Here is a 24,380-nt window from a genome sequence, read left to right as displayed (position 1 = left end):
ACCCTGGAAACTTTCCATGGTCTTATGAGACTAACAGATGCCTATATTTGTAAACAATACTACTAAAAATTAATGGTTGGTGAGGCTGATGTGTAGAGGAAGGCAACCAGTGTTGCCTTTACAAAAGCAGTTTTCACTACCTTCAGGAATTCCTTTTGTACATGGGTCACTTGTGGGAAGAACACCAATTTGTGCATTACTCAACAGGCAGCAACACAAATTACTGATCAAGGACAAAGCAGGAGTTAACCAAGTGCCAGTGTGATGAGTCTCAAACTCCTAAGCATGTAAAGTGGTGGAAGGGTGATCAAACATTAAAGCAAGGCATGAAGTGGGCTAAAGGATTGTGCTCATTTGTATGTTTTATGAACATCTTATTTCTAAACATCAACTGATTGAACAAAAACAAGAAATCACTACAAAAGAAACCATTTGCCTTGTTACAGTTCAGTGTTAGACTGAACTCAAGCCAGAGGTAGAAAACATCCTGGACTTGGCAGAAATCTCATAAATGCATCTCCTCAGATGGGCATTAAATTCCTATTGCACCAGTCCTCTCCTGTAACTTAAAAAAAAAATTAGCAACTCCTCCATTGTAAACTGTGGTAATGTAACCACCAATAAAAACCTGAAGATTCTAACTATTTCTGGAGCTCAATTTCATTGATGGTAAAATGCTTCATTCATCGCAAATCAAGACATTTCAGTGAAATGAGACAAGAGAAGAGCTCCACAAGGACGATTTAGCAATCGTCCCAGTAAGATGTACGTTCAAATGCCTTGGGGGAAGTCAGGACTAATATGTGGTGAGCTCCACTTCTATGGCAACCGGAGAGGAATCTGAACAATTTTTCACAGAGACTGTTGCTGTCCATTATGTCAGTCTTCTGGTCTTTTGTGCACTTCCTCCATTAGAAAATACTGCATTTCCCCACTCTGTCTGCTTACATACCAGTGTCAGTTGCTGTGCATTGGAAAAGACAATGGCTGAATCCTCCTGCGTTTTAATGAAATTACTGCCTGGGTCAATATGTTGACTTGTGATGTGGAGAGGTTACACTAGGAACAATGTGGACAGGCTTAAAGCGAGAGACAGACAAGCAATAACTGCTCTGAATAGGGCAAAGCCGAGAGTGGCTCCCAACCTCTGCTCAGTCTCTCTGCTTGTATCAGGGAGGGATAGACACAAGGAGCATTAGGACCCAACAGCTGATCAAGGAGAAGCTCAGTGGGGCAAAGCGCTTTCCGAGCATTCCTGTCATTCATCTGTAACAATGAGCTGGATTAGTGAAGAATAGGATTAGTGGCAGCAAGATCCCAAGAAAAAGGTTTCCAGTTCAGCCAACCCTTCTCTTAACGGTTAGCTTTATATTATCCCCCAGTCCCACTGTGAAACTGCAGCAAAAACCATCTGAGCAAGCAATAATCCCCTTCTTTAGTGGACTGAAATTTAAACAGATTTAGATATGTTACCTGCCCTCATGAAGCCAAGATCATTCACCATTAGTGCTGGAAGGGGCTGTTTAAGGAAACCATACTAGAAGCATCTCAAATGCACTGGTACTTGAACAGAAAGGCATCAATTCCTTTAAGATCACTGAACTTGTTCCACTTTCAATTGCATAAATGAGCAAAACTCACCACAGTGAAATGTTTCAATGTTCATAAAGGAGATGCATTCAGTTTTAAAAAGTGACAGTTACCTGATTTTAAAAATATGCTTGTCTTTTAAATGGCCAATTCAATTAAATATGGACACATTCAAGGTGCAAGAATCAATAGAAATCAGATGAACAGGAAATGCACCCCCCCACCACCCCCAATACACATAGCAGGACACAACCAAGGCAGAGCTATAACCACAAGGTCACAAAATGGAATGGTTACTAAAATGCCTTGCTTTGCCAGGGAATACTGCATTTGAAACATGCTTTCCATTTGGAGTATGCTCTGATCCACAGCCCAAGATCATTTTTCAACAGTAGCCATTATGATCACGCAGTGCGTTTGCTCCCTTATTGGGGTAGATCACTGTCAACTTAACTTGATATGAAAACTAAATCAAAAATAAAAGACAAATTCAAACCTCCACCACCCACCCTCAAATCTAAGCGATATTTTGACATGAGTCAAAGACAAGAAATGCCTTTTAAAATTACTGGTTACAGTCCAAAAGCAAAACTGCACTTGCTGGAAATCCAATGAAACAGGTGCTAGAGGTACTCAAGTCAGGTAGCAACTGAAAACATGTACTGCCATCTCGTTTTTTTCCAGTTACTTGTTTGATTATTGTCCAGTGATTGTCATCAGTGCCAAGGCCTAGGATGGAATGGGCTTGCCTTTTACACATGAAGATCAATTTGAATGGCAAATATCACCCAGCCTTATAATGCCAAGTATAAATAGAGTACATACTTAGAATTTAAAATAAACATTAAATTGAAATAAGGATGCTCTGATATGACAAAACAATTCAATACTACCAAAGTTTCAATATCCAATAAATGTATACATTCCATCTAACAAGTACAGTGTAGCAGCTAGCGTAACACTAATACAGCACCAGCAACCCAGGTTCAATTCTGCCACTGTCTGTAAGGAGCCTGTAACAGATTCCTCGTGACTGTGTGGGTTTCCTCCAGGTCCTCCTATTTCCTCCCACATTCCAAAGACGTACGGGTTGGTAGGTTAATTGGTCACATTGGTGTGATTGGGCAGCACAGGCTCGTTAGCCCAGAAGGGCCTGTTATGAAGCTGCATCTCTAGTACATAAGCCACTAATCCTCAGTGTGTGTTGGCATTTAATCACAAGGGTCCAGCTTGATCCATATTCTAACAACCTGAACAATGCTTCTTTGAGGTCTCTTGCCAATGAAAAAATTCTAGTCATCCACTCTAAAGCCCAAAATTGTAAAAAAAAGCTTCTCCAACCTACTGTCTCATCCCTTAGACATCAATTTCTTCAGTTTAACAATTCACTTATAGCCTCTTCCCCTCCCCAACCACAACCTCCCCCCAGAAATATTTATTGGATTGCACAATGCTTTTGTCAGCCCAGAAGCATGCATAAATACAGCAAAAACTTAAAAAGAAAATACCTTTCCTGTTGCAACCACAGCTAACTTGAGGGAAGCAAACAAAACTCAGAACGGATACTTTCTGATATTTAAGAACAACTTCTCCAGCTTAATTAGCAGCTTCCACCAACTGACATTTTCTGTAGCTGTCCTCAACAACTCAGTGAGGGAATGGTCGCATCTGAACTAGATACAAACCTGGATCCTGGAGTAAAGAATGGCACTTATCCACTGCACCACAGGTCCCAAGCTTTGAATTGGAAATTGAAATGCATGAAATGTTTAGTTTTTATAAAAAGAAAAGGTTCAAGTACAACTTCAATACAAACAATTCTGCCAATTACATACAACCTTGACAATGTGCACCAACATCCAAGCATACAGCAACATGGATTCCTTCTCCATCCCACCTGCTCTACAAACAGTTAAATATGTGCTATTTTGAATGACAACACTTGAGAATTACATCATGCACACTGCATTGCAAGGAATGCCTCTTGAACGTAGCTGGTCACTTATTATTGCAGAGGACTCAGTGGCTTCACACAAATATTTCAGCACCTTCAGTTAGTCTGCAAATCAGTAACCACTTCATTCACCCTTCAATAAAATGGTTTGAAAGCAATCAGAAACCAAATACAGAAACAGATGTCTGATCAATATTTCAGTACATTCACTATAAAAATGTCAATTTTATAATTTCAGCCACAGAAAGATACTGACCCACACTATTTTGCAGAGGTGGACAAGTAAAGTGTTTAATTAAGCCAATTTTACAGTAACAATGAAAGCATGGAGAAGTGAACAAAATTGTTGGGAGTTCCAGTACTCAAGTGCAATTTAAAAATACAAGCAGAACGCTCCATTTATTGGAATGTGATAAATGCACTGTTGATAAATTCAATCTTGATGCATTGTTTTTTTTCAAGATCTTTCTGCACAGGTCCAGTTCCAGTTCAAGTTTCTTACATACAAGCCAACAGCAGCTGTTGATGAGTCTTGGAAAAGAGACTACAATACAGTCAAAGGACACTACTGCTTGGATCCCCAATTCAATAACCAGAAGACACCATACCCCAAGGAAATGATGAAGATTAAAAAAAGTCAGTGTAGCCAAATTCACCTCATCAGGACAGTTACATTTTTCCAAATACACAATCCTTGGCAAGCAGTCATCACTTCTTTTTCAACTGACTGGCTAACCAATCCAGGCCGTTGCAGAGACCCTCACCAGAGGTGGCGCACGTAGCCTGAATATACCACTGTCGACTGCGCAGGGTGTGTAGGCCCAGTTTGTCTGTGATTTGAGCTGCATTCATTGCATTCGGAAGATCCTAGGAGGAAGAGGCAACATTTATACCTCAGGATTATATTGCTTTATGAGAAGAAGCTGCAAGATTGTCCCTGATCCCAAAATGCCCTTTTCTCATTGCTACATTAAAAAACACAGTAACTAATGGAGAACAGAAAGAGAAATACCAATATGAACATTAAGTGAAAGTAGGTGCAGCAACAGAATCATTAGGTCAGGGTGCTTGAGTGTAGCAAGACAAGTTCAGAAAGATTAGAGATGTGCTGGTTCCTTAACCTTAAAATGGTATGCAAGAAAGCTATGTCAAACTTCTGTAAATTACTGGTTAAGCCTCAGCTGGAGCAGCACGCTCAACTCTGGACATACACTTTGGAGAAAGGCATCAGATGTCTTAGAGGAAACCATTTAAAAGAACTTAAATTGATAGATCAGAGAAGCTAAGGCCCACCTTCCTTTAACTTTTCGGGCTCTGACATAATCTGACAAATATTTTAGTAAGCGTAATTAAGAAAACCCTATTTTCAAACAGAACGGTTATTCACCAGAAGACACAGATTTAAGATAATTTACAAAAGAATAAGTTGCAAGATGCAAAGAACATTAACTTAATAAGACAGCAGAATTATGATCTAGAATGTGTTACCTGTAAAGGATTGTGGAAGGCGTAGAGGTAACGAGAATTGGACAAATGCTGAAGAAATGGGGCCATGTGACTAATTGGACAGCTCTACCAGAGAGTCAAAATAGGCATGATAAACTGAATGATTGCCTGTGCTGTGATATTGAGACAAGCATTTGTTAAAATGTTTAGCAAAATGCATAGTACATGTATTATTCACTACTCCCTGGATAAAATTTTATTATTGGCAATGAAGCATTGTAATAATGACTATTTGAGAGGCATTATTGCAAGAGAAAAGAGATTTGCCATTTTTTTTTAGCAGTTCGCAATGCGCAAAGACTAATGCTGCCACTTTGCTGAAGGTGCAAGAAACTAAAGTACCAAAGTACAGCAAAACATTTTAGCAGTGACAATTTGCGCAAAATTACAAATGCTATATTTTGTCATGCAGTACTTGCCAGGCTGCAAATATGGATACACTAAGAATGTGGCCTTTTAGGAAAAGTGATCATGGTGAACCCAAGAGGGAAAGTCAGGTTCAGTTGCTGCAAATGGGATGAAACATCAGGCCAAGTTGGAATATTCAGGTGCTCATTTGGTCCACTAAAGTGTTGTTCAGAACTCATCTCAGCTGTGATACACAATCAGGCAAGCTCTGCAATTAACCACTTCAAAAAAAAAATGCTCTATGTTGAACAGTGGTAGTCAAACCATCCCAGTGAAATTGATGAAAACTACCTCTCACTTAATAGTTAATTTACCTGTTTGTTGGCAAGGACAAGTAAGACAGCATCACGCAATTCGTCTTCTGCCAGCATTCGCATAAGCTCCTCACGTGCCTCATTCATACGTTCTCTGTCATTACTGTCAACGACAAATATCAACCCTAGAAAAACAAAAGTGAGCACAAAACTTCAGACTGTAGTTAATTTTTCCTGATTCTTAGAACACCAATTTCTCTGAACAACAGTTAAGTACATTGAAAGAAACGTACACAAGTTGCAAGGGATAAATTAGGTTGTAGTCCAAGTGGAAGCAGAAGTGACTACCATTTCGGATAGAAGGCCATTCGGCCCTTTGAGCCTGTTCTAATCAGATTTTTACTGCAATTCTATTTTGGAGGCCACCTGACTTAACCCCGTCTCCCTCAATATTCTGTTTCAAATGTTTTTATTATGAAGCAACATCAGCTTAACCACAACCAACAATGTCCTAAAGTACAATGCCTCTTTTTCCTTTTCTTTCTTATAACATAATGAAAATCAAATGAATGTATGTATATTAAACAAGCAAAAAGCAAAGGAAACCCTACGACCCCGTCTCCTTTCTCCTTTCCCCTTCCCAGCCCTCCCCTCCCCTCACCCCTCCCGTATGTGCAGTTTAGGTCCTACTGCCCCCCAAACTCAGTTCAGCTGTCGGTCTCTTCTAAATACAACAGTAATGGTTGCCAGATTTTTTCAAATTCCTTGAGTCTGTCCTTGATAACATATCTTATCCTCTCTAGGTGCAGAGTATCCATTAATGCAGCCAGCCATTGTCTGAGTGATGGATATTCCTCTTTCTTCCAGAAAATCAGTATGAGTTTCTTTCCATTAAGTATGCCATAGGTCAGGAGTTGTTGCTGGGTAGCCTGGAATTTATTTGACCTTGCAGAAGTTACAAAAATTATTAAAATGAGGTCTGGTATTATCTGAACCTTTAGTACCTTTGATAGGACCTCAAATATCTGCTTCCAATACTCTTGTATCCTGAGACATAAAGCATAACTATGTAACAAATTTGCCTCCGAGGACTTGCATTTCTCACACATTGGGGACACCTCTGGGAATATTTTATGAATCCTTACTTTTGAGTAATGTAGTCTATGCAAGATTTTAAATTGTATTAAACAATGCCTGGCATTGATGGAACAAGAGTTCTCCCTTCTCCTTCTCCCTCAATATTCTAAATAAAGAGTGTGAAATAAACATTTGTGGGTGGTGAGGAGCAGGAGTAAGGACAGAGTTCCACTCTCCCATTGTCCCTGTACCTAAAAAGACGAAGGTAACATGTCCTGGCACACTCACCTTAATAATAAGCAAATGCTTTGAGAGGTTGGTCAAGGATTACATCTGCAGCTTGCTACTACCCACACTGGACCCCCTACAATTCGCCTATCAACACAACTGATTGACAGATGATGCAATAGCCACAGCTCTACACACCGTCCCTACACATCTGGAGAAAAGGGACTCTTATGGGAGAATGCTGTTCTTGGACTACAGTTCAGCCTTCAAAACCATAATTCCCTTCAGGCTTGACAAGAAGCTCAAAGACCTCGGCCTTCACCTTGCCCTGTGCAGCTGGATCTTGGACTTCCTGTCAGATCACTGACAGATGGTAAGAGTGGGCTCCCTCACCTCTGCTCCCTCCTTTACTCACGACTGTGTCGCCACCCACAGCTCCAATCTACTAATTAAATTTGCCAACAACACTACATTGATCGACCTAGTCGCAAAATAATAATAAGGTAGTCTACAGAGAAAAAGTCATCACCCTGACACAATGGTGTCAAGAAAACCACCTCTCCCTTAATGTCGCAAAAACAAAGGAGCTGGTTGTGGACTTCAATGGATCTGGGGTTGAGAGAGTGAACAGCTTTAGGTTCCTTGGTATACACATCATCGAGGACCTCATATGGTCTTGTACATATCAGCTGTGTGGTGAAAAAAGCACAACAGCACCTCTTTCACCTCAGACAGTTTAAGAAGTTTGGCATGAGTCCCCATGTCTGAAGGATTTTCTACAGGGGCACAATTGATTGAGAGCATCCTGACTGGCTGCATCACTGCCTGGTATGGGAACTGTACCTCCCTTAATCGCAGGATTCTGTAGAGTGGTGTGGAGAGCCCAGCACATCTGTAATTGTGAACTTCCCATGATTCAGGACACTTACAAAGACAGGTGTGAAAAAAGGGCCCCAAGGATCATTGGAGACCCGAATCACCCCAACCACAAACTGTTCCAGCTGCTACCATCCGGGATAACGGTACCACAGCATTAAAGCCAGGACCAACAGGCTCCAGGCCAGCTTCTTCCACCAGGCCATCAGACTGATTAATTCACACTGACACAATTGTATTTCTAAATTATATTAACTGTTCTGTTGTACATACTATTTATTACAAATTACTACAAATTGCACAAATGGAGACGTAACCTAAAGATTTTTACTCATGTATGTGAAGGATGCAAGAAACAAAGTTAATTCAATTCAACCACAGATAAAGCGCTTACCAGTTTCACTAGTTCAGAAATAGATCATAACTGTACTGTTCGTTCTGGACACTGCTCAAAACTAGTTTTTCCAACAACCATTGAACACTGGAAGTTTTAAAAACCTTGAACATCACCTTTCATCTTTAAACTTGGAATACAAGCCAACTTATGCAACCCATCTGTGATTCAACCCCATAGTCAATATAATCTGCCAAAAGTGCAGCACTCAATGCAAAATAATTTCTGAAGAGGAACACTCAAGACTCTGTACAAGAAAAGCAAAAGTTTTCACCTGTTGTATTCCGACCCCTTTGAGATACAAAACCAATAATCCATTAGTTGAGTGATTTAGTTGCTGACTAAAATTCAACAAGTGCATTGAAACTAGGAATCAAAGTGATAATGCCTCACTTTTTATAGTCTTTGCTGCTTATAAACTTAGAACCTAAAAATGTGTTCACTCAGTTCTTCCGTTGATAGATTACAACTAGACTCACGTGTAGACCAAATCTAAAAATTACACATTACCCTCGCCTCATTTCACTCTACCCTCCCAAAATGATCATTAATAAATGATATCATTGAATATCCAGTATTGGTTGTAGTGTCAAAATACATAAAGTGTAGATAGTTAAAAAAAAGTCACCCCCCCCCCCCCGCTTACCTTGTGTGTTTTGAAAGTAATGACGCCAAAGTGGTCGGATTTTATCCTGTCCACCAACATCCCATACTGTGAAGCTTATGTGTTTATATTCCACGGTTTCCACATTAAAACCTGAAAAGAAAGACATCTTATTATGTGGTTATCCCATCCATTTCCCCTTTTTACTGAATCCACCAAATCTATCCAACCAGAAATTTGGCATCAATACTGCAGATTTAATCAAAAGCACAACTATTTAGTCAAAAGTCATCCTGATGCAAATAGCCAAGTTGGAACCTTGAAATTCTAGCTGCAGCATTAAAGCAGAAACTGCTCTCCAAGTACCAAGCAATTGTCTTGCAGTAAACTGGTTGACTAATCCAGCTTTTCTCCCCCATGAGGTATTTAACACCCTGCCCAACTGAGTATTAAACAGTCCTATTCCTATATCAGCACCAACATTTAAGAGTAAGTGCACAAGGAATATGAAGTATTTGAAAAGTACCTGCTGCAATTTTTCAAAAAAAAAAATAGGAGCAGGAGTAGGCCATCTGGCCTGTTGAGCCTGTTTTGTCATTCAATAAGATTATGGCTAATTAGATCACACACCCAGCTCCACCCGTCCACCTTTTTCCCCCATAACCCTTAAGACAGGCATCTGTTAGTCTCGTGAGACCATGGATTTGCGCTTTGGAAGGTTTCTAGGGCGCAGGCCTGGGCAAGGTTGTATGGAAGACCAGCAGTTGCCCATGCTGCAAGTCTCCCCTCTCCATGCCACCGATGTTGTCCAAGGGAAGGGCACTAGGGCCGATACAGCTTGGCACCAGTGTCATCACAGAGCACTGTGTGGTTAAGTAACCCTTAATTTCCCTGCTGTGCAAAAATCTGTACATTTAATCTGGTAGCTACTACTGCTTCCCTGGGTATGAAGAAGTTGGAATTTATGATTTTCACCTGGAAATGCAGGAGTAAAAGCACAGATTTTATGACAGATTATAGAAATGTGATATGATGTCAACACGGGCAATTCAAACTAGTGACCAAAAGTCTCCAAGTTCAAGGCCCAAGAAGAACTTTAACCATTTCCCCTTGTTCTTTTACACGGATGATTTGACTCAAAGCTGTTCTCTTAATTATACTCAACAACCCAAATCTCTAACACAATGATAGATACCCAAATATACCCAAACCTTTTATTCAAGGAAAATTAAGGCACTTAGCTGCAGACAGATTTTAAAGCATCACTTGCTAATTAGAGTACTGGAACCACCAGATGACTCAAATTACATGCTGTAAAAGATCTTCCTTTATTGAAGTTGAAACAACACAATTGTTGATTCTTCAATTGTAAGGCTATTTGAACATACCGATGGTAGGAATTGTGGTAACAATTTCTCCAAGCTTAAATTGGTAAAGAATGGTGGTTTTTCCAGCAGCATCTAGACCAACCATGAGAATTCGCATCTCCTTCTTTCCAAAGAAGCCTCTAAGACCTGAAGCAAAAATTCCCATGGTCACGCTCACGTCCCTGTATAAAAGAATAGTAGGTTAAAATTTTCCCCAAAATATATAAAAAACATTCAAGTGATCATTGCATGTGCCAAATTAGAAAGATTATTAAGTATGTCACAGACTCCATTGTTTTCAAACAATGTATCACGGAAAGGTGTAAATTAAGTAATTAAGTCGTTTGGCACAGGAAGTGTTGTTCCTAGAACAGCCAAAAATCCATTTCCTTTTACTGATGGAGGCTTGGGCCAGAAGCCAAATTAGACCACATTTGCCCAATACAATTTATTGTCCCAAATCTACAATATTACCACATGGTTAAAAACTCAACTTCTGTGTAAGGTACTCCCTGGTCAATGTGGTCAAGGTCTTTGAAGCTTCTGATACAAAACAAAAACTTTTGATTATGAACAAATACCTGCAATTCTTTAAATGCAAAGGGGCGTACAAACCAGAAAGTGGAGCATTCAATAAAGTGAACTTTAAACAAGCTCAAATCATGCTTATGCCCAAATTCAGTTAATATTAAATGTGTAGAACAGTTCTGCAAGAATTAAAATATATTGTGTTTATGTTCAATACTGCAAAGTTATTAAAACTCCCTTTGCAGCAGAAAGGATTTAATACTTAAACCATTAAAGAGTTATTGGAGAACATCACAAGTTACTATAAATGGTTACTATAGTACTACAAGCAGAAGTCAATCTAAAGTTTGCAATACAAAAATGACAGTCCTCACAAAGGAGGAAGAAAAGTCATCTTTAATTTTCAAGTCAGATTTTGCTCAGGCGTAACTTGCAGAACATCTAGCTTCTCCGGTTACTGGTTTGGATCTTTCAACTGGCTCGACAGTAGAAATAACTACCAGTTACATAATCTGAAATTTGAATTAATGTGCATTTCACAATATCATTTACTAGAAACAGGTTTACCAAAAAGGTTTACCAATCCCTAACTATGCAAGTGTTCCACTGGATCTCAGTTTAGATTACAAACCGTTGAATACAATAAGGTCTTCAGCAGTTAGCTGCCTAAATATTGTGCTAAGGAACACTATTATGTTCCTTTAACAAGATTTTAAAAAGCAGAGGGCATAAATTTATAACAAATCTAAAGTCTCCAAATGTATTGAGTTTCAAGGTATGAACATTTAAAGATCAGCATTCTACATACAGTACATACTCATATTCCCACAGTTCTGATCAGAACACTCCAGAACCTGGGCCTCTACTTCCCTCTGCAACTGGATCCTCAACTTCCTAACCGGAAGACCACAGACCATGCAGATCAGAAACAACATCCCCACCTCGCTGACAGTCAACACTTGCACACTGGGCGTGTGCTTAGCTCCAATCTCTCTACACCCACAACTGTGTAGCTAGTCACAGCTCAAATTTAAATTTGCCAATGATATAATCATTGTTGGCAGAATTTCAGATGGCGATGACAGGGTGTACGGGAGTGAGATATACCTGCTAGCTAAGTTGTGTCACAGCTACAACCTTGCACTCAATGTCAATAAGACTAAAGAACTGATTGTGGATTTCAGAAGGGGCTAGACAAGGGAACTTAGACCAGTCCTCAGAGAGATCAAAAGTGAAAAAGAGTGAGCAATTTCAAGTTCCTGGGTGTCAATATCTTTGAGGATTTATCCTGGGCCCAACAAACTTATGCAGCTACAAAGGCAGCATGACAGCGGCTATATTTCATTAGTTTGAGTAGATTTGCAAATTTCTAAATATGCCCCGTGGAGGGCATTCTAACTGACTGCATCACCGTCTGGTATTGCGGGGGGGGGGGGGGTGCTACTGGGAAGTAAGATGCAGAGACATGTAACCTTAGTCAGCTCCATCACAAGCACGAGTCTCCGGAGAATCCCGGACATCTTCAAGGAGAGATGCCTCAAAAAGGCAGCATCCGTCATTAAGGACCCCCATCACCCAGGACATGCCTGTTTTCACTGCTACCATTAAGGAGGTACAGAAGCCTTAAGGCACACACTCAATGATTCAGGTACAGCTTCTTCTCCTCTACCATCCGATTTCTGAACACTATCTCACTACTATTTTATTTCTATTTTTGCACTACTTAATTTAACTATTTAATCTATATCTACTGCAATTGATGTTTTTTCTATTATTGTGTATTGCATAACAAATTTCACAACATATGTCGGTGATATTAAACCTGATCCTAATTTTAGTAATTCAGACACCTGAGCTCTCCAAATTATTTTACATCAGTTTTAATACCGCTGTAGTAAGTAGTAGCTGCCCTAGTTGAAGGGTAGTCATTTTGATAGGAAATCAAGCAGGTCTATTACTTGTTGATTTCAAGAGCCAGCATTGCCAAGACATTAGGACAAACTGATCAACCCAGCTTGCAGACTGGTTTTGCCCCACTCCCCTTGTCCAATCCCCAAAGGACGCCAAGATTTACATTCAGCTAATTTCATCCAACTCCAGGCCTCACCATCACATTAATCCACTGAAGTGCAGCAGCCCACAAGCCCCCTGAAATCCCATCTGTAATTTACCTCAATGGCTTTTTGATGGCTTCTTCTCTCAAAGAGCATTTTGAACTGCATTTAAGTGTCTGACAGACATGTAAATAGTTGAAATGGACTCAAAAAATATGAAATTTAATTGACAAAGCAAACCACTTACCTTTTGTTAAATCAAGGTTCAAAGGTATAGGAAATGTCCTTCAGCTCACCACACTAGGCTGTGCTCTTGGCCTTCATGCTGCTACGTACGGGTACAGAAGGAACTTTGCTAGTGGTTCCCCTCCAAACTGCCAAGTTTGGCCTGATAAATTTGCTGGTTAGGGTTCTGGATACACTAAAAAGCTCCAATTCATATTAATAATACAACATCGCAGAAATCCCATTCTTCTGATACCCAGGATGCCCATCACTTCCCTCCAATTCTCTCACCACCTGCATACACTAAGAGCAACTGATAGTGCACAATTAACCTGCCTACTAGGAAGAAACCAGCACATCTGGGGAAATCCACATGAGTACAGAGCGCTTGTGCAAGCTCTGCTCAGATAGCACTGAAGATCAGGATGGGACCTGGGTCCTTGGAGCTGCAAGGGCAATAGTACCTACTCTACAACAACTAGCAACACAGACAAATTCCTCATTTGCCTTCCTCTCCAACCACAATATGCTCTGCAACACATATTAACTGTTCAGTGGTAATAGTTGAGACAAAACCTACTGTAATGGACAGCCCATTACAAGCAGTAAACTCCTTGTAGACAATGATATTCTGCATACTCAACTCAAAGCATCAACTGTTTCCCTCCTTAAATGCTACCTGATCTGCTGTGTTCTTCCAGAACTTCAAGCATGTTGTTCGTGATTTCATGCATCTGCAAAATCTCTTGTTTATAATAACTATTTGCTTAGCATAATGCCCAATTGCTCTTAAGGGTTAACATATTCAACAGTATTTCCTTAACAAGTCTAATGACCCTTACAGTTACATTCATGGTTCAGGTTTGCAATCCAAATGAAAGATTTGGAAATTAACACTCTCAAAGTCCAACCCTACATCTATCATGAAAACAGGTGGAAATGGGTAAGGCCTCTGGTGAAGCTGTATAGATCAATCCCCTGGACTGCAGAAGTGTTGATGAACTTTAACCATACCATTGACTTCAGAGGTAATCGATGGCCTATGCTCCACTGGGAGCTAAAGGCCCAAGTAGGTAACACTGATTCACGTGAATAAAAAGGACCATTGCAGTCCAGTCCATCAGGCTGAACCGTAGAGGAACCATCCCGCGATGACTCTCTTGCTCTATTTCTTCTGGAAAACAGTCAATCTCAATCCTCACAGTGCTTTTCACCCCTCAGGCTTACCTTGAACAAAGTGAATTATTGTTCAAAACAAGACTGATCACTCCCAGGGAGCTATGTTCACTATCAGCTCCTTCCTCAGGCATTCATTCCAGTATGAGGTTCTCAAATAGTGCCCTGATAACAGAAGACTAACCTCCTTAACTATGCATTAATTAGAATGCAGAGGGTCAATTTGCTTCTAAGTTTAATCTAGCCCAACATTATTAAAGTGGATTATTTGCTGTGATACAGTGTATAGCCCAGGAGGATGAATGGACTTTATACATATCTGAACATTAAAACAGAAAATGTTACAAATTTATAAAAACTTGAATATAATAGTCATGAGAAGGTCAATCAAACAAGCATCTTGCGGCCCAAAACCCAAGTGGGTTTTCAACTGCAATTATTCAGTATGTAAAATTGAGAGGCGAATCAGCCACACTTCCAGTAAAAGTTTTTTGTTTTAAAAAAAAACATCAAGGCCAATGTTTTACGGCAGAAAAGGTTAATGGTTTGGATATCACAATTGAAGGCTACTGAAGTGCCAACCCAGCTCCTCTAAAGGACAATCTGTACATATCTTAAGTGTTACAGTTTCAATTTCATTTCTATCATCATGCACTGGCATTTCTCAAAGCTGTTCACTGACTAAACCGCATTAGATTTAGAACTGCAGCACAGTGTCGTGAGCAAAGTGTATTGATCCAGTGATCAGAGGCATCACTTGCAGAAATTTAAGAGGGCAGAGTGGGGCAAGGATTGCTATCATATCAAAGTGTTCTCTGCCTGACGTGTACAATCCTACATTTCTAACCTCCCTTAAGTGAGAAAAAAGTTGGTCTGAATTTGCCCAGATCACAGAAAATAAAGCACTTGAAACTCAAAAGTGCAAATATACCTCAAGTACACTATTATGGTACTTCACGTGCGTGATAAGAATTGTTCTCAGTATGTTTTTCTTCTACCTCCAAAGATAAGTTAGCCACGCTGATCCATTTATCACTAATGCAGCTCCATTTCATCTAAATGAAACATGCCACATTTAACCCTGGTTTCACTAGGATATAAAAGACATTGCCGCATTTAATAGAAGATACACATTTCTTTCTATTCCCGCAGGGATCTGTGCTGGGATCTCTATTGTTTGTGATGGCCTAGATGAAAATGTAGATTGGTGGGTTAGTAGGTTTGCAGATAATACCAAGATTGGTGGAGTTGTGGGTAGTATAGAAGGCTGACAAAGAATACACTGCAATATAGATCAATTTGCAGATATGAGCAGAGAAATGGCAGATGGAGTTTAACACAGATAAATGAGAGGTGCTGCATTTCGGTAGGGCAAATGCAAGAAGACAGTACACTGTTAAGGGCCAGACCATTAACAGTGTTGCTGAGCAGAGGGAACTTTGGGTCCTAGTTCATAGCTCAATGAAATTGGCTACACAAGCTGATAAGGGGCCTTATAGAATGCTTGCTTTTATTAGTCGAGGCACTGAGTTCAAAAGTCAAGAGGTTATGTTGCAACTTTACAAAACCCTGGTTAGACCACATCTGGAGCACTTCATACAGTACCGGTCACCCCACTATAGGAAAGATGTTGAGGCTACGTACAGGGCTTACCAGGATGCTGTCTAGTTTAAAAGGCATGTGCTATCATGAGAGGTGGACAAACTTGGGCTGTTTTCTTTGGAGCAGAAGAGGCTGAGAAGAGATCTGATAGAGGTTTATAAAATTATGAGAGGTATAGATAGAGTGGGTGGAGTATCTGTTTCCAGAGTTGAAATGTCTCATACTAGAGGGCTTGCATTGAAGGTGAGAGGAGGTAGGTTCAAAGGGTATGAAGAGGATGCCTGGATATGGTTGAGGCTTTTAAGAGATGTTTAGATAGGCACGTGAATGTCAGGAGGATGGAGAGATAATGGACACTGTGTAGTAGGTAGGAGGGATTAGTTTCTCAGGGGTTTTGATTTACTTTTTAGCTGGTTCGGTACAACATTGTGGGCTGAAGTGCCCGTTCCTGTGCTGTACTGTTCGATGTACTTGCACAGATTCAGTCAAAATGCCAACATTTCAAGTAAAGCAAACTTATTTTTTTGAAATTAAGGTAGCAACTATCCACAATCAGAAAGAAGTAGCTTGCAAAATGACAGGCATGAGATAAGAGAAAGGAAGGATTTGTACAGCAACATATACCTGAAACAGAAGCCAATTTAGGGATGATTGGTAACAAGACTTGAAAGCTGAACTCTACAAAGTACAAAAAATGTCAAATAAGGCAATGCAGAATGGCAAAATCGCAACAGGAGAAATTCTGCAGATGCTAGAAATCCAAAGCAACACACACAAAATGCTGGAGAAATTCTCAGCAGGTCAGAGAGCATCTATGGAAAAGAGTAAACAGTTAATGTTTCGGGCCAAGACCCTTGTTCAGGACTGGAAAGGAAGGGGGAAGACACCAGAATAAAAAGGTTGGGCGGGGTGGGAAAGAAGAGAGAAAAGAGGAGGCAGCTAGTTGGAATGTGATGGGTACATGGATGGGAAAGGTCACGGGCTAGAGAGGAAGGAATCTGATAGGAGAGGAATGGACCGTAGGAGAAAGGGAAGGAGGAGGGACCCAGGGAGAAGTTATAGGTAGGTCAGAAGTGAAAGGTCAGAGTAGGGAATAGAGGAAGCAGGGGATGGAGGGGGGATTTGTTCACCAGAGGAGAAAGCGATATTCACGCCATCAGGTTGGAGGCTACCCAGACGGAATATAAGGTGTTGCTCCTACACCCCGAGGGTCTCATCGTGGCCCAAGAGGGAGGCCATGGATCAACATGTTGGAACAGGAATGGGAATTAAAATGCTTGGCCACCAGGAAGTCCTGCTTGTGGTGGATGGTGTGGAGGTGCTCGACAAAAACATGGATGTAGCACTGAAACATGGATGATATACAAAGTGAGAAGCAATGATACAGCTTCAGTAGGGTAACTTCATTAGAACAGCTCACTGGCTGGATTCAAGGCAGTAAAGTTATCTTCAACGCGAGGAATAAAATTCAGAATTTATGACCTGCCAGCCAGCAGGGATTCTTCACTAAAACAAGGGAGGTACCATGAGACTGTTCCACGGACATACAGATGCTCATAGTGGTTATATTAATATCCAAAACATGCCTCTAACTTGTAACGCATTGATGTACTTTGTTGGTTCTGTTTTTATTGACAAAATCATTCACAACAATCTTAAAATATGCCAGAAAACTTTTTGGATCTTAGAAATGACAACTTAATAAGACTAAAAGTTGTTACTTCAGTGAAGTACAAAGCAGGTACAAACAGAAAGCATCTTCAATTAACTCCCTGCATGGGCAATTAAAAAGGTGTTACAAAAGACAAGATACTGTATGCAAGTCATTTCCACAAGGCTCAATAACACTTGTACTCTTCCTGTCATTAATATTTTTAGCTACAATTCTCCTGATTTTGTCCATTACCAAGAGTGTCTACAAACAAAGCTGCAGAAAATTCAATTCCATTCACAACGCCTCAAATGTAACAGCGCATATCTACATACAGCAGGACTAAAATAACTTTTGAGCAAGTAACATTCATGCCAGAAAGTGACAGGTCTACCATAAGAGTTTAACCACCTTTGACATTCATGGCATCAAATATCAAATCCACCATCAACACCTCAAAGGTCCCCATTGACCAGCACACATGAATTCATCTGCACCAGCCACACAGATACTATGACTATAAGGAGAGATTGAAGGCAAGAGACTTACCTCCCCTGACACTCTAGACTTTGCACCATCTACAAGGCCAATCAGGAGCATTACAGAACACCCTTCACTTCCCTAGCATTGTGCAGCTCCACTAACACACTGGTTGAACACTGCCTTAAACAAGTCTCCAAATTGGTAATCCATTTACAACCCCAAACATTCATTTTCCATCATCATGGCTGCACTGCTCAGAAACTACACAGCAGCCATTCACTTAGATTACTTCAAAAGATTCAAAGTACATTTATTATCAATGTATGCAGCATACAACCCTGCTATTCATCTTCCCCACAGACAGCCACGAAACAAAGGAACCTTTCGGTGAGAGACATCAACCCCACACACCGCTAATGTACAAAAAACAAATTGCGCAAACGGCATGTCACAAATCCAAAACCTTTACCAGGGAGAATGGTAGGGGTCTCCGGTGAATGGCAACACGTCCTTTAAGTGTTCCCCTCCAATTCACACCAACTTCACATGGAAATACATTATCACTCAAACTTATTGGGCTTAATCGCTGGCATTCGTTAATAGGACTACAACCATGACTACAGCAAACCACTTAAGGCCATTAAATGGCCGTCGACATAACCGTCCATTCCCAAAGTAAAGACCAAAATCCTTTCTGCACATAACCGTTAACGGTTACCAAGAGCTTCACTTTAAAAGCTAATTTGAGACAGGAAGCGAGGAAAAATGCACGAAAGGTAATTAAATCACATGTACTCATTAACTCAGGCGAAACAAAATACAAGGCTAGCTCCAGATCCAAAGCTGCAAGGTAGCAGTTTGCCTTCTTTGCAGTTGTCATTCACCGCACCCTGTACCACCCACGAATTCCAGCCGTATACCCCAGACGAGTTACCACAAAAATACGGTAGCTCGTCAATGAAGGCCAAAGCCGGCCCATTCCCGTTACTTAGGCTAGCCGACCAACCATCTACTCATCGAGTCGTGGTACTTCCCAGCTCTTCACCCCTACACGATACGGAAGAGCAACTCAGTACCTCTCAAGTCGAAACCGTGAATTTACCTGCTTCTCCTCGATGAAACTGTTACTCACCACCAACTCCGACGAGCACTGCCAGAAACACGTCACACGTCACACGCACCACGTAAGACCCGCAGTTCATACTGCCGCGTGCCACCTCTACGTCTGACGCAAAAACTTACGGCGGGCCTTCCAAATATTATGAATGGCAAGTGCTGGCGAACGTACGGGGGTACTCATACATGATGTCGTTTGAAAGCTAACATGTAGGTACAACAGACAATTATGATGGCAAATATCATGTTGTCCTTTATTCCAAGAGGATTTAAGTGCAAGAGTAAAGGCGAATACCGCAATTGTGTCGGATGTTAGTGATTCCACACCTACAAAAGTTTTGGTCAGTTTACCGATTGAAAGGTATCCTTGTAGTAGGAGGAGCGCAGCAAAGATTCACCAGACTGGTTCCTGTTTCAGAATGGTGTTATCATTTCAGAGGATCTGTTCTGAGCCCAGCATGTCAGTGCTTTACGAAGGAAGCACGGCAGCGCCTGTATCTCCTTAGGAGTTTGCGAAGATTTGGCATGACATACAAACCTTTGATAAACTTCTACAGGTGTGTGGTGGAGGGTATATTGACTGGCTGCATCACAGCCCGGTATGGAAACACTAATGCTCTTTAATAGAAAATTCTACAAAAAGTAGTGGATGCAGCCCATTCCATAACGGGTTAATCCCTGCCCACCATTGAGCACATCTACATAGAATGCTGTTGCAGGAAAGCAGCATCCATCATCAAGGACCCCCACCATCCAGGTCATGCTCTGTTCTTGCTACTGCCAGCAAGGAAAAAAGGTACAGTAGCCTCAGGACTGTCACCACCAAGTTCAGAAACAGTTATTACCTCTCAAACATCAGGCTGTTGAACCAAAGGGGATAACTTCACTCAACTTCACTTGCCTCGTCACTGAAATGTTTCCACAAATAATGGACTCACTTTCAAGGACTCTTCATCTCATGTTCTTAATATTTATTGTTTACTTATTTATTATTATTATTATTTATCTCTCTCTTTTGCATTTGCAGTTTGGTGTCTTTTGCACATTGGTCGTTTATTTGTCCTGTTAGTTTAGTCTTTCACTGATTCTATTGTGATTCTTGTATTACTGTGTATGCCCGCATGAAAATGAATCTCAGAGTTGTATATGGTGACATAAATGTAAACATAGAAACATAGAAAACCTACAGCACAATACAGGCCCTTCAGCCCACAAAGCTGTGCCGAACATGCCCCTACCTTAGAACTACCTAGGTTTACCCATAGCCCTCTACTTTTCTAAGCTCCATGTAGCCATCCAGGAGTCTCTTAAAAGACCCTACTGTTTCCACTACCACCACCTCCGCCGGCAGCCCATTCCACGCACTCACCGCTATCTGCGTAAAAAAACTTACCCCTGACATCTCCTCTGTACATACTTCCAAGCACCTTAAAACTATGCCCTCTCATGCTAGCCACTTCAGCCCTGGGAAAAAGCCTCTGACTATCCACATGATCAATGCCTCTCATCACCTTATGCACCTCTATCAGGTCACCTCTCATCCTCTGTCGCTCCAAGGAGAAAAGGCCAAGTTCACTCAACCTATTCTCATAAGGCATGCTCCCCAATCCTGGCAACATCCTTGTAAATGTCCTCTGCACCCTTTCTATGGTTTCCATGTCCTTCCTATAGTGAGGCAACCAGAATTGAGCACAGTTCTCCAAGTGGGGCCTGACCAGGGTCCTATATAGCTGCAACATTACCTCTTGGCTCTTAAACCCAATCCCACAATTGATGAAGGCCAATGCACCATATGCCTTCTTAACCACAGAGTCAACCTGCACAGCAGCTTTGAGTGTCCTATGGACTTGGACCCCAAGAACCCTCTGATCCTCCACACTGTCAAGAGTCTTACCATTAATACTATATTCTGTCATCATATTTGACCTATCAAAATGAACCACCTCACACTTACCTGGGTTAAACTCCATCTGCCACTTCTCAGCCCTGTTTTGCATCCTATCAATGTCCTGTTATAACCTCTGTCAGCCCTCCACACTATCCACAACATCCCCAACCTTTGTGTTATCAGCAAATTTACTAACCCATCCCTCCACTTCCTCATCCAGGTCACTTATAAAAATCACGAAGCGTAGGGGTCCCAGAACAGATCCCTGAGGCACACCACTGGTCACCGACCTCCATGCAGAATATGACCCGTCTGCAACCACTCTTTGCCTTCTGTGGGCAAGCCAGTTCTGGATCCACAAAGCAAGGTCCCCTTGGATCCCATGCCTCCTTACTTTCTCAATAAGTCTTGCATGGGGTACCTTGTCAAATGCCTTGCTGAAATCCATATACACTACATCTACTGCTCTACCTTCATCAATGTGCTTAGTCACATCCTCAGAAAATTCAATCAGGCTCGTAAGGCACGACCTGCCTTTGACAAAGCAATGCTGACTATTCCTAATCATATTATGTCTCTCCAAATGTTCATAAATCCTGCCTCTCAGGATCTTCTCCATCAACTTACCAACCATTGAAGTAAGAACTTTGACAATAAATTTACTTTGTACTTTGTGTCCTTTTTGGCACAACTTTTAGATGAGGAGGGATTAAATAGCCTACAGCTCTGGAGGTTAGAAGAATGAGAAGTCACCTTAGAATCAGGTTTATTATCACTGACATATGTCATGAAATGTGTTGTTTTGGGGCAGCAGTGCAGTGCAATACATAAAAATACTATAAGTTCCAATAAGAAATATAAAACTAAGCATATAAATAGTGCCAAGAGAGAGCAGAATAGCACAGTATCGTTCATGGATTCATTGACCGTTCTGAAATCTAATGGTGGAAGGGAAGAAGCTGTTCCTAAAACTTTGAGTGTGTGCCTTCAGGCTCCTGTACCACCTTTGTTGGTAGTAATGAGAAGAGAGCAAGTCCTGGATGTGATGGTCCTTAATGAGGGATGCCGCCTCTTGAAGATGTCCTCGAGGGTGGGAAGGCTAGTGCCCGTGATGGAGCTGGCTGAGTTTATAACTCTCTGTAGCTTTTTTTGATCCTGTGCATTGGAGCTTCCATACCAGGTGGTGACACAACCAGTCAGAATGCTCTCCACTGTAAATCCGTATGTGCAACGTACTCGGGCACTTTCAGAGATAATGCTTCCCTTGACTGAGGGGTGTCGACCTACGGGTCACAGTCTCAAAATATGGGTTGGCTACTTAGGGCTTAAAATGAGGAGGCATTTTGTTACTCTGAGGGTGGTGAGTCTTTGGAACTCTCTACCCCAGAAGACCGTGACGGTCCAGTTATTGAGTTCATTCAAAACTGAGTTCGACTTCTGTGGTCAAAGCTCAGCGATCCTGGAGGTGGGGTCGGCAGGCTCCGAGGAGACCAGCAAGTCCCAGGTCGTCAAGTTTTCAGTCAGAGGTCTGTACAGTTAGGAGACACAAGGGCCTGTCTGAGTCCAGAAGTCACGGCCCAAAGGTTAAACCCGTGATTAGCAAGTCCTGTAGCCGGGGCCTACAGATAAACCCATGATCAGCAAATCCTGGGGTCAATACCTAGAGGTTGGTGAAGTCTGGAGGGCAAGGCAAAAGGTCAGAGTCCAGAGCTGGCGAGTCTAGAGGCAGAGACCCAAAGGTTGAGTCTGTGAGTCCAGGCCAGAAACTGGAGGTTGGAGACCCAGTGTCTGTGAGTCTGGAGGCCCAGAGGTGGTCCATCCTTGGGTTGGAGGCCTGTGTGTGTATGATGGTGGGGGTGGGAGGGTGGTAAAGTGGCTTTTTTTGCTGTTGTTATCTTGTTTCGGTTTTGTTGATGTTGTGATGAGAGACCTAGGTGAGGATGGTGAGGACCCAAGTGTTGGAGTACCCGGGACTAGAATTTAGACACAATATGAGACTGAAACAAGGACAGAGTTGTAAACTAGATGCTAGTTGAGAATCCAAAATAGAGCTGACGATTGAACACTGAACCTCAGTTCAGGTGCTCTTTAAATATTAAAATCCTGGCGCCAAAACATGGCTGCCAATTAGCAGGGCAGGCCTGGTCTTTAAAGGGTCTGCGCCAACTATCCATATTCCGGAGAGTTAGAGCACCTAAACCTCAGAAGCTGGCGCGGTCGGGTGCTTGCTGCAACAGTTGTTGCTGCTTTGTGTGTTCTGCTGAATACTGTGGGCATGTTATGTTGGTGCCAGAATGTGTAGCAACACTTGCGGGCTGCCCCCAGCACATCTTTGTGTGTGTTGGTTGTTAACACAAATGACAAGTTTCACTGTATGTTTCAATGTACGTGATAAATAAATGAGATGACCTGAACTGAACACAAATGTGGTCTAACCAGGGTTTTAATAGAGCTGCAACCATATGTCGTCTTATTAACTGTATCAACTTGCAAAGCAACTTTGAGGGATCTACGGACGTGGACTCCAAGGTCCCCCTGTTCCTCCACTCTGTCAGGAGTCCTTCCATTCACCCTGTACTCTGCCTTTAAGTTCAACCTTCCAAAGTGAATCACTTCACACTTTTCCAGTTTGAACTCCAAATTCTCACCAAATCTTGTGTTCCAGTATCCAGCTCAGTACGTCTGCTTTCACATGTCCTTCCTGTCCTAAACTAATAGGAGTCATACCATCTTCAGCAGTGGCTTCCCATCCCTGAACTATTGCCACTGCAATATCCCAAAAATCTGTCAGTGCTGCTTCTCCAAACAACTATCCACCCCTCAGAATCATAGTTGTGGGCTCAGGTTGCACATGTTCATCAATACAAACCCTCAGTGCAATCTACTGACGCAAACAACAGGAATTCTGCAGATGCTGGAAATTCAAGCAACTTTGATGAGGGCAATCTACTTGCTTCTCCATGGCCTGGGAGGGTGAGAGGCTGGTCCACCATCTTCAATCTCTCTATTTTCCCAAACACACTAAAACCTTTCTGTATATTTTTGGATTTCCTCCTTGGTAATGGGTTTTCCACCACCCAGGTCATGCTCTCTTCTCATTGTTACCATCAGGAAGGAGGTACAGGAGTCTGAAGGCAGACACTCAGTGATTCAGGAACAGCTTCTTCCCCTCTGCCATCTAATTCCTAAATGGACATTCAACCCATGAACACTACCTCACTACTTTTTAAATTATATCTGTTTTTGCACTACTATTTTTAATTTATTTAATATCCATACATATGCTTACTGTAATTCACATTTATTTTGTTCTATATTGTGTTTCATTGTACTGCTTCTGCTAAGCTAACAAATTTCACGATGTATGCTGGTGATATTAAATCTGATTCTGATTCTGAA

The 24,380-nt window shown here is 41.5% G+C and overlaps 1 protein-coding gene across 1 annotated transcript; it reads right to left on the bottom strand.

Annotated features, from left to right (window-relative positions):
• Nucleotides 1-3,804: 3,804 nt before the first annotated feature.
• LOC140191775 (ADP-ribosylation factor 1-like) lies at nt 3,805-19,164 on the bottom strand. Its single transcript, XM_072249506.1, has 5 exons — nt 19,080-19,164; nt 10,280-10,440; nt 8,934-9,044; nt 5,773-5,897; nt 3,805-4,411 (listed from the first exon to the last, which is right to left on the bottom strand). Exons 2-5 carry the CDS (start codon nt 10,422-10,424, stop codon nt 4,253-4,255), a joined length of 540 nt encoding a protein of 179 aa, XP_072105607.1. The 5' UTR covers nt 10,425-10,440; nt 19,080-19,164; the 3' UTR covers nt 3,805-4,252.
• Between the last annotated feature and the right edge of the window lie 5,216 nt (nt 19,165-24,380).

The sequence above is a fragment of the Mobula birostris genome, chromosome X (genome assembly GCF_030028105.1).
Source record: "Mobula birostris isolate sMobBir1 chromosome X, sMobBir1.hap1, whole genome shotgun sequence".
In the NCBI taxonomy this organism is placed as follows: domain Eukaryota; kingdom Metazoa; phylum Chordata; class Chondrichthyes; order Myliobatiformes; family Myliobatidae; genus Mobula; species Mobula birostris.
The sequence above is the reverse complement of the archived record's forward strand: the minus strand, read 5'-3'. Positions and strand labels throughout refer to the sequence as shown.

Bases quoted from the DNA above. Each gene is read 5' to 3' on its own strand.
- LOC140191775 (XM_072249506.1), bottom strand. From the start codon at position 10,424: ATGGGAATTTTTGCTTCAGGTCTTAGAGGCTTCTTTGGAAAGAAGGAG. The intron at 9,045-10,279 runs GTATGTTCAAAT...CTTTCTTTTCAG, and splicing joins TACCACAATTCCTACCATCG to GTTTTAATGTGGAAACCGTG. The intron at 4,412-5,772 runs GTAAATTAACTA...TCTTCCTCCTAG, and splicing joins TTGTCCTTGCCAACAAACAG to GATCTTCCGAATGCAATGAA.